At 47.1% G+C, this 11,317-nt stretch overlaps 1 protein-coding gene across 1 annotated transcript in view; it reads right to left on the minus strand.

Moving 5' to 3' along the window:
- The window catches only part of CYB5R4 (cytochrome b5 reductase 4), a 261,934-nt gene extending 250,854 nt beyond the window's left edge, over window positions 1-11,080 (minus strand). The window contains exon 1 of the mRNA XM_069726422.1: window positions 10,857-11,080. Within this exon, the coding sequence (XP_069582523.1) occupies window positions 10,857-10,931 (75 nt within the window). The 5' untranslated portion in view covers window positions 10,932-11,080. The remainder of the gene's footprint in view (window positions 1-10,856) is intronic.
- Between the last annotated feature and the right edge of the window lie 237 nt (window positions 11,081-11,317).

The raw sequence follows: 11,317 nt of genomic DNA on the forward strand, positions 1-11,317 counted from the left end.
TTGCTTTCCGACGCGCGTGCGATCCACCGCTGGAACGCACATGCCGTGAACCGGAAGTTCGGGTACTTCCGGTTCGCGCGTCCACCGTTTCCGGCCATGCAGGAGAGGAGGAATGCCGGGGAGCCGCGCGGGGACCCCGGCCGCACCATACCGCTCCGCTTTACTCCCGAAGGAGCGCGGGAGGAGCGGAGGAAGGGTCCCGAGTCCACACCAAGTGGGGAGACGGGAGCAGCGCCGCAGGGAGGAGGAACATCCCGACCCAGGCTGCCCAGCTAGGTAAGATCTCGAGTGCTCCGATCGCCGGCCACGGCAGCACTACCGCAGGACCTCTTCATGCCCCATAGGGGACAGGAAAAACACTGGAGGTGGCAGGAAGGGGAGGGTATTTAACCTCTTTGTGTTTCCTGTCCCCCATTAGGGCGGGGAGACATCCTCCAGTACCGCTGTCGTAGAAGGTGACTGGAGAAAATATGTGAACAAACAGTAAATCTGGCAGTTGAGCAATCACCACACATTACAATATAGATAGAGGATGTTACAAGATCTGAGGCAACACAAAAGGACAGATTAAGAAAGCGCGAGGAGCATCACATATTAGAGCTAGAATGAAGCTTACCCAGCTGCCATATATGAAATATCAGGTCATTTATGGTAATGTAGAAAACTCCATGTGCCTTCTTATGAAAGAATAAAGACGATTAATTAAAACATGTAAGGGTATGTTACCAAATGTTCTGCTGCAAACAAAAATCCAAATTGCACACATTACATGCGGATATGTGGCATATTTTGTTGTGGACTTTATGCTGGTTTCGTCTAAATGGGCATTTATACTGCAAGATAATCGTGAACAAGCGTTGTTAAGAATGCACGTTTGATGATTTTGTTACCAAGTAAATAGGCTGCTGATAAGCATGTCGAACGAGCAAAATGCTGGTTCATTTCGGTGAAATGATCTTTTATGCAGCATAGAGATCATGGCTCTCAGCACTACATCGTCCTGTGTAATCAGGACTCGCACTACCGAGAACCATGGCAGCCTATGTGCACCGAGTAAACTAGTATGGAAAGCTCAGTGTGTATCATTTATATTGGTCTGCTTGTTCATTCAAACGGACCCTTAGGCCGGGTGCCCACGATCAAGAAATAGCAGCACTTTTGACTTAGCGCATGCTCGCCGAGTCCAAAGCGATGCCTTCTATTGAACACAAGTAAATCCGCATGTGTTCACTGAACCGTGTTGATTTACCACAATTAATATATCCTATTGATGCAACATCTGTTGCGGAGATGTTTCCGTAAGAGAAGCTGACATGCTGGGGTCTGGAAAGACGAGCCGCATCTTAGTGTCCGCGGGTGATCCACAAGTGACCATGGACACGTAGTGGACTCTGTGCTTTAACATCTGGTCGCTGTGGTTTGACGATGCAAAAATACACAGCCTTGGTGTAGCCTTGGCGACTCAGTGGACCGTTAAACCCCTTATTTTAGGTGCCAAGTCCCCTATTTAACTGTATAAGTAGCTTAATTGCATTATGGGGGCGACAGACTCCTATTATGTTTCGTACTTACTGTATTTCTCTCCAAACACTGCTCTTAAATTTGAAGGCAACCTACCTGGGTGATTCAATTAGTAGGACAGTGCCAATGAGTGAGATTTTGGGGCCAGAAAAGTGTGAGCCTATGACGGAGTTCAGAGTAATACATGAAGGATAAAAGGCCTGATTTAGTTTCCCAAGTATGGGATTAATATTTTTTAAAATATGAATTCAATGGCTGAGTCTCACATTAAAAATGGATGAACCTCAAGCGTGCTGCATTTTTTTCAGTCTGTGTGGAAAATTCTGCACTAACCCATTCACATACATTGGTGCATATTCTGTCCAGGTGCAATCAGTTTTGCCAATAGACCCTAGTGTGTGGAGGATTAATAAACCTATAATCATCAAAATTTTGCTAAATAGCAGAAGAAAACCCAATTTACCAAACCTCTGTATAATTCATAATGCAATAGAAAGCTTGGATTTTATTTCCATCTAATTATATGGTCTGAAGAAGTTAAAAATGACAGTATATCGCAATCTAATACTTGTACCCTGTAGTCAGCCACTAGGAAAGATTATAGTCATACACTGTGTGCAGCGACTGCAGGTACGCCTAGCACGAAAAGCTAATCCTCCTTATACTTAGAAGTAGGGCTGTGGAGTCGGAGTCGTGGAGTCGGAGCCCATTTTGGTGGAATCAGAGTCGGTGCCATGGAAATTGAGGAGTCAGAGACAGAGTTTTGGCTTACCGATTCCACAGCCCTGCTTATAAGGCTACTTTCACACTTCCGTCTTTTGCAGACCGTCACAATGCGTCGTTCTGCGGAAAAAAACGCATCCTGCAAAGTTGCCCGCAGGATGCGTTTTTTTTCACATAGACTTGTATTACCGACGCATTGCGACGTATGGACACACGTTCCATACGTCGTGCACTGGATGCGTCAGTATTTGGCGGGCCGTCGTATCGAAAAAACGTTCAAGGGAACGTTTTTTCGTACGTCCTCTCCTGCATTTTTTAATGCGCAGGCCCGGCCGGAACTCCACCCCCTCCTCCCTCGGACTTTATAATGGACACTTGAAAACACTGCGTCCGCTGCCCACGTCACTTACAAATTCACGAACTTTCTTCGGTATGTCGCGCCGACGCCTGGTGACGGCCGAGTACGGACAGAAACGTGAAAGAAGCCTAAGAGGTCACAAATCCTTATAAAGTTGTTAACTTTGCCAGCTCCCTCGTACATAAAAGACAGAGGACTGAAAGAGGCCTAAAATCTCCTGCAATCTAGCAGGAGCAGCTCAGGTCTCCAGCTGTCAAACACAGCCGAGAAAGCGGAGGAGACAGAAGCAGTTTTTTACCACTTCTGTCTTTTCTTGTGCCAGCTACATAGCACTCAATGAGCACTAAAGGAATCACTGACAATGCAGATGTTTCTGGTGATCCTGCGATCGCTGATCAGCTCTGCCAGTGATTTATGGCACTGCATTTGTCTCATGGATGCCGCAGTTACAGTGGAGAAAACAAACAATAAAAGAAAACAATGTTCCTCAGATCATTTATGACCTCTTAATGAGAACCTATCATCAATTCTTTCATGTCAGGACTAAGACGTGCACCTTAATCCTCACCTCTCCTGCATTCTATAAAGTGGGGGGTATAACTCCCTGACTCCCCCTGTATAACTCCCGAAAACCTTTTTGTAATTCTCCCTTGTTCTATGTAAATCCTGTGGTCCGGTCCAATAGCCGTCTATCCTTCCTCCTGGTTTCTGATTGACGCCTCCTGCGTCATCCACGTAGCTGGATGAAATCTCGCGCCTGTGCAGAGACATTGCCAGCTCGCGCCTGCGCACTTTACTCTGCCCTACTCTGGGCAGAGACTGAAAACAAAAAAAAGGCGCATATGCAAGAGCTTCACTGACTATGTGGAAGACACAAGGCCCCATAGTCCTGAAGAGCTCATTTACATATTAAAAAAAAAAATTTGGATTATTCTGAAATAAAACATCTGATTGAAGATATCAAGTCATCATTTTACAGTTTCCTTTGACCTACATGCCCATATAGGCGGCTTAGGAGAGCTGATCCTAATGACAGATTCTCTTTAAGGGACAAATATTTCAAAAATATCTGATTTTATCACATATTACACACCCAAAAAGAAATTTTTTTTTATGTGAGTATATATATAGTGTGTGTGTGTGTGTGTGTGTGTGTGTGTGTGTGTGTGTGTGTGTGTGTGTGCGTATATATATATATATATATATATATATATATATATATATATATTATATATATATATATATATATATATACACACACACACACATACATACACATACATATACACACACACACACGTGTACATATTGTATATATTATGCGGTAATTTTATATGGTACCAAAACAGCGCTAAAGATAATACAATTTATAGTGCATAAAACAAAGCATCATACAACATCAGTGAAAAAATACAATTTACAGCTGCAGAAATGCAGGGAAGCAACACAGAAAAATTGGTTGTTAAAGGAGCCTCAGCGCTGACACATGGTGCCCGAGCCACTCGCTGCATCATTCACTCTGAAAAGCAATACAGTTTAATAGCTGCCGGGGACCGAGCTGTACAGGAGACTAGTCGGACAGGCGGGCTTCCGGTGACTTCTTCCCACCTGCTCTCCTGGAGTGACAGCTCTCTTCCCATCTAAGTATGCAATTACAAGGTAAAACACAAGAAAAAGAAAACATGGTGGTGAGCGCTTTCACTATGAAGACAAGGATGAGGTGGTGTAGAAAAACCACGGACATTTATTAACAGACCTCAACGCGTCTCAAAATCGATCTTTTCTCTCATAATTAATGCTAGTCATTGCGTACGTCTTTGATTGACATGAGGTGCCTGGTACAACGTGGTACAAGCATACTAGAGGCCGTTCCAACATTATTCAGCATCTGTGATTCTTATATATTCAGCAAAGCGGCCATTTTGTCTGCAAGCGTGTATTTTGGATATCCTCAATCAGGATACATATCCTTAACAAGATCAATTCTGAAACACGTTGGTCTCTTAATAAATGTCTGTGGTTTCTTTACATCGTATTATCCCTGTCTTCATTGTGACAGCACCACCACGTTTTTCTTATTTTTTTACCTTGCAATTGTTTTAATGAGCCGCTTCTTTCTGCTTCAACAGGTGGAGCAGCAGTGTATGTTAGGAATACCACTTCACTACTACTCTCATCAGAGCTGCGCCTGACCTGCACAACTCCCCCAGGTGAGCAGATTCTAGCTCGTCTTCACCATGGAGCCTCCTATTTTGTCTTCGGCCGGCGTCACACACAGCGTAAAACAATACGGTCCGTATATTACGGCCGTAATACGCTGAAAAGTCCCGAAAAAAGTGGTCCGTAGCTCCTCCGTAGGCAGGGTGTGTCAGCGTTTTTTGCGCATGGCATCCTCCGTATGTAATCCGTATGGCATCCGTACTGCGTGGTTTTCTCGCAGGCTAGCAAAACCAACATACCGCTATAGAAGTGATCCATGTGTCCCAAAAAGAAAAGAAAATATATATATACTGTCTATATATATATATATATATATATATATATATATGTCAGTAGACACATATATTAGAGAGAAAAGCCGGTAATTCAGTGCGGTGTACAGTAAAATCACACTGACAGCTTACAGTAGAATAGGTAGAATAAATGTGTACACATAGAATAGGTATATATATATATATATGTCAGTGAGACACATATATGTATATATATTAATATTTATTCCAGCGCTAGACAGCTTGAAAGCCGGTAATTCAATTACCGGCTTTTTCCTTCTCCTTCCTAAAACCCGACATGATTTGAGACATGGTTTACATACAGTAAACCATGTCTTCTCTCCATTTTTTTTGCAGATTCCACACTACTAATGTCAGTAGTGTGTATCTGCAAAATTTGGCCGTTCTAGCTCTTAAAATAAAGGGTTAAATGGCGGAAAAAATTGGCGTGGGCTCCCGCGCAATTTTCTCCGCCAGAGTAGTAAAGCCAGTGACTGAGGGCAGATATTAATAGCCTGGAGAGGGTCCACGGTTATTGCCCCCCCCCTGGCTAAAAATATCTGCCCCCAGCCACCCCAGAAAAGGCACATCTGGAAGATGCGCCTATTCTGGCACTTGGCCACTCTCTTCCCATTCCCGTGTAGCGGTGGGATATGGGGTAATGAAGGGTTAATGCCACCTTGCTATTGTAAGGTGACATTAAGCCTAATTAATAATGGAGAGGCGTCAATTATGACACCTATCCATTATTAATCCAATACTAGTAAAGGGTTAAATAAAACACAAACACATTTTGTACAATTATTTTAATGAAATAAAAACAATGGTTGTTGCAGTATTTTATTCAACGCCCAATCCAGTCACTGAAGACCCTCGTTCTGTGAGTAAAAAAACATAATAAACCAACAATATACTTACCCTCCGCAGATCTGTAACGTCCAACGATGTAAATCCTTCTGAAGGGGTTAAAACATTTTGCAGCAAGGAGCTGTGCTAATGCAGGCTGCTCCTCGCTGCAAAACCCCAGGGAATGAGGCTAAAAATAGATCAATGATCTATATTTAGCATCATTTGCGGTGAGGCGCCCTCTGCTGGCTGTTCATAGATCGTGGGAAATTACTTAGAAAGCTCCCAGGCTTTCTAGGTAATTTCCCACGATCTATGAACAGCCAGCAGAGGGCGCCTCACCGCAAATTAAGCTAAATATAGATCATTGATCTATTTTTAGCCTCATTCCCTGGGGTTTTGCAGCGAGGAGCAGCCTGCATTAGCACAGCTCCTTGCTGCAAAATGTTTTAACCCCTTCAGAAGGATTTACATCGTTGGACGTTACAGATCTGCGGAGGGTAAGTATATTGTTGGTTTATTATGTTTTTTTACTCACAGAACGAGGGTCTTCAGTGACTGGATTGGGCGTTGAATAAAATACTGCAACAACCATTGTTTTTATTTCATTAAAATAATTGTACAAAATGTGTTTGTGTTTTATTTAACCCTTTACTAGTATTGGATTAATAATGGATAGGTGTCATAATTGACGCCTCTCCATTATTAATTAGGCTTAATGTCACCTTACAATAGCAAGGTGGCATTAACCCTTCATTACCCCATATCCCACCGCTACACGGGAATGGGAAGAGAGTGGCCAAGTGCCAGAATAGGCGCATCTTCCAGATGTGCCTTTTCTGGGGTGGCTGGTGGCAGATATTTTTAGCCAGGGGGGGGCCAATAACCGTGGACCCTCTCCAGGCTATTAATATCTGCCCTCAGTCACTGGCTTTACTACTCTGGCGGAGAAAATTGCGCGGGAGCCCACGCCAATTTTTTCCGCCATTTAACCCTTTATTTTAAGAGCTAGAACGGCCAAATTTTGCAGATACACACTACTGACATTAGTAGTGTGGAATCTACAAAAAAAATGGAGAGAAGACATGGTTTACTGTATGTAAACCATGTCTCAAATCATGTCGGGTTTTAGGAAGGAGAAGGAAAAAGCCGGTAATTGAATTACCGGCTTTCAAGCTGTCTAGCGCTGGAATAAATATTAATATATATACATATATGTGTCTCACTGACATATATATATATATATACCTATTCTATGTGTACACATTTATTCTACCTATTCTACTGTAAGCTGTCAGTGTGATTTTACTGTACACCGCACTGAATTACCGGCTTTTCTCTCTAACAGCGCTGCGTATTTCTCGCAAGTCACACTGCTTGTCCGTGTGTAATCCGTATTTTTCACGCTTCCATAGACTTTCATTGGCGTATTTCTTGCGCAGTACGGTGACAAACGCAGCATGCTGCGATTTTGTACGGCCGTAGAAAGCCGTATAATACTGATCAGTAAAATACGGCAAATAGGAGCAGGGGCATAGAGAATAATTGTGCCGTATTTTTTGCGAGTTTTACGGACGTAGATTCTGCGCTCTTACGTCCGTAAAACTCGCATGTGTGACGGCGGCCTTCTACATACCAGAATGCAGGGAGAGACCTGTCAATCCAAAAAAGCAAGAAGGAAAAGCTGCTGGGGACTTGCCTTTCCGACTAGCCTCATGTGCAGCTCAGTCCCGCTAGCTATTAAACTGTTTCTATCTGAAACACTGCAGCGTTTCAGAGACAAATATACCTGGCTGAGATATTACAGCCAATGCCTGATACATCATCAAGTCCACGTATCAGCTGTTAGGTCCCCGTTAATATAAGTAATATAAAAACACAGGGCTGAATATATAGCGGCATAGGCAGCACACAGGGCAGATCATACAGCGGCATAAGCAGCGCACACAGGGCAGATCATATAGCGACATAGGCAGCGCACACAGGGCAGATCATATAATAGCACAGGCAGTACACAGGGCAGATCATATAGCGACATAGGCAGCGCACAGGGCAGATCATACAGCGGCATAGGCAGCACACAGGGCAGATCATATAGCGGCATAGGCAGCACACAGGGCAGATCATACAGCGGCATAGGCAGCACACAGGGCAGATCATACAGCGGCATAGGCAGCACACAGGGCAGATCATACAGCGGCATAGGCACCACACAGGGCAGATCATACAGCGGCATAAGCAGCGCACACAGGGCAGATCATATAGCGACATAGGCAGCGCACACAGGGCAGATCATATAATAGCACAGGCAGTACACAGGGCAGATCATATAGCGACATAGGCAGCGCACAGGGCAGATCATACAGCGGCATAGGCAGCACACAGGGCAGATCATATAGCGACATAGGCAGCGCACACAGGGCAGATCATATAGCGACATAGGCAGCGCACAGGGCAGATCATACAGCGGCATAGGCAGCACACAGGGCAGATCATATAGCGGCATAGGCAGCGCACACAGGGCAGATCATATAGCGACATAGGCAGCGCACACGGGCAGATCATATAGCGACATAGGCAGCGCACAGGGCAGATCATACAGCGGCATAGGCAGCGCACACAGGGCAGATCATACAGCGGCATAGGCAGCACACGGGACAGATCATACAGCGACATAGGCAGCGCACAGGGCAGATCATACAGCGGCATAGGCAGCGCACACAGGGCAGATCATATAGCGGCATAGGCAGCGCACACAGGGCAGATCATACAGCGGTATAGGCAGCACTCAGGGCAGATCATATAGCGGCATAGGCAGCGCACAGGGCAGATCATACAGCGGCATAGGCAGCGCACACAGGGCAGATCATACAGCAGCATAGGCAGCGCACAGGGCAGATCATACAGCGGCATAGGCAGCGCACACAGGGCAGATCATACAGCGGCATAGGCAGCGCACACAGGGCAGATCATACAGCAGCATAGGCACCACACAGGGCAGATCATACAGCGGCATAAGCAGCGCACACAGGGCAGATCATACAGCAGCATAGGCAGCGCACACAGGGCAGATCATATAATGGCACAGGTAGTACACAGGGCAGATCATACAGCGGCATAGGCAGCACACAGGGCAGATCATACAGCGGCATAGGCAGCGCACACAGGGCAGATCATACAGCGGCATAGGCAGCGCACACAGGGCAGATCATACAGCGGCATAGGCAGCGCACAGGGCAGATCATACAGCGGCATAGGCAGCACACAGGGCAGATCATACAGCGGCATAGGCACCACACAGGGCAGATCATACAGCGGCATAGGCACCACACAGGGCAGATCATACAGCGGCATAGGCAGCGCACACAGGGCAGATCATATAGCGACATAGGCAGCGCACACGGGCAGATCATACAGCGGCATAGGCAGCACACAGGGCAGATCATATAGCGGCATAGGCAGCGCACACAGGGCAGATCATATAGCCACATAGGCAGCGCACACGGGCAGATCATATAGCGACATAGGCAGCGCACAGGGCAGATCATACAGCGGCATAGGCAGCGCACACAGGGCAGATCATACAGCGGCATAGGCAGCACTCAGGGCAGATCATATAGCGGCATAGGCAGCGCACACAGGGCAGATCATATAGCGACATAGGCAGAAAACACAGTGCAGATCATATAGCGGCATAGGCAGCGCACACAGGGCAGATCATACAGCGGCATAGGCAGCGCACACAGGGCAGATCATACAGCGGCATAGGCAGCGCACACAGGGCAGATCATATAGCGGCATAGGCAGCGCACACAGGGCAGATCATATAGCGACATAGGCAGCGCACACAGGGCAGATCATATAGCGACATAGGCAGCGCACAGGGCAGATCATACAGCGGCATAGGCAGCACACAGGGCAGATCATATAATGGCACAGGCAGCACACAGGGCAGATCATACAGCGGCATAGGCACCACACAGGGCAGATCATATAATGGCACAGGCAGCACACAGGGCAGATCATATAGCGACATAGGCAGCGCACAGGGCAGATCATACAGCGGCATAGGCAGCGCACACAGGGCAGATCATACAGCGGCACAGGCAGCACACGGGACAGATCATACAGCGACATAGGCAGCACACAGGGCAGATCATATAATGGCACAGGCAGTACACAGGGCAGATCATACAGCGGCATAGGCAGCACACAGGGCAGATCATACAGCGGCATAGGCAGCGCACACAGGGCAGATCATACAGCGGCATAGGCAGCGCACACAGGGCAGATCATACAGCGGCATAGGCAGTACACAGGGCAGATCATACAGCGGCATAGGCAGCACACAGGGCAGATCATACAGCGGCATAGGCAGCGCACACAGGGCAGATCATACAGCGGCATAGGCAGCGCACACAGGGCAGATCATACAGCGGCATAGGCAGCGCACACAGGGCAGATCATACAGCGGCATAGGCAGCGCACACAGGGCAGATCATACAGCGGCATAGGCAGCGCACACAGGGCAGATCATACAGCGGCATAGGCAGTACACAGGGCAGATCATACAGCGGCATAGGCAGCGCACACAGGGCAGATCATACAGCGGCATAGGCAGTACACAGGGCACACCATATAATGGCACAGGCAGTACACAGGGCACACCGTATAGCGGCACGGGCAGTACACAGGGCACACCGTATAGAGGCACGAGCAGTACACAGGGCACACCGTATAGCGGCACAGGCAGTACACAGGGCAGATCATATAATGGCACAGGCAGTACACAGGGCAGACAGTATAGCAGCACAGACACTACACAGGGCAGACAGCATCATACAGAACTGTAACATAATATCACATGGAGATGTCCCCACTAACGCTGTGCAGGAGGAAGCCGACCCCCGTCATACCTTGCTCCTCCCACCTGCGGACACTCTTTGCTGGGAATTGGGGACCGGGAATGAAGGAGAAGGGACGTTCAGCATTGTGCTATAGTGGGTGCCAGCAGAGGGCGCTATGTGCAGAGTATAGCTGTATCCCTCTCGTACACCACGTCACACAGTGCACAGCTACATGTGCGCACAGTCAGCGCTGCATGTACAATGCCGGCTCCACAGCTGACACCCCGAGTGTACATCCCACCAAACACACGGCGTCCAGTGACAGTGCAGGACCTGCCGTGATGTCATCACCATGTGATCAGTCACGTGACGACAGACAGGAAGTGTTAGTACAGGAGCAGGAAAATGAGCTTCTTATAAGAGGCGGTTGTATGGTGTGTGATGTGTATACAGGAGACGTGTGTGATGTGTATACAGGAGACATGTAAACTAGGTGATGTATATACGCTACTGTTCAAAGTTTAGGGTCA

Source organism: Ranitomeya imitator, chromosome 5 (assembly GCF_032444005.1).
Source record: "Ranitomeya imitator isolate aRanImi1 chromosome 5, aRanImi1.pri, whole genome shotgun sequence".
Lineage (NCBI taxonomy): Eukaryota > Metazoa > Chordata > Amphibia > Anura > Dendrobatidae > Ranitomeya > Ranitomeya imitator.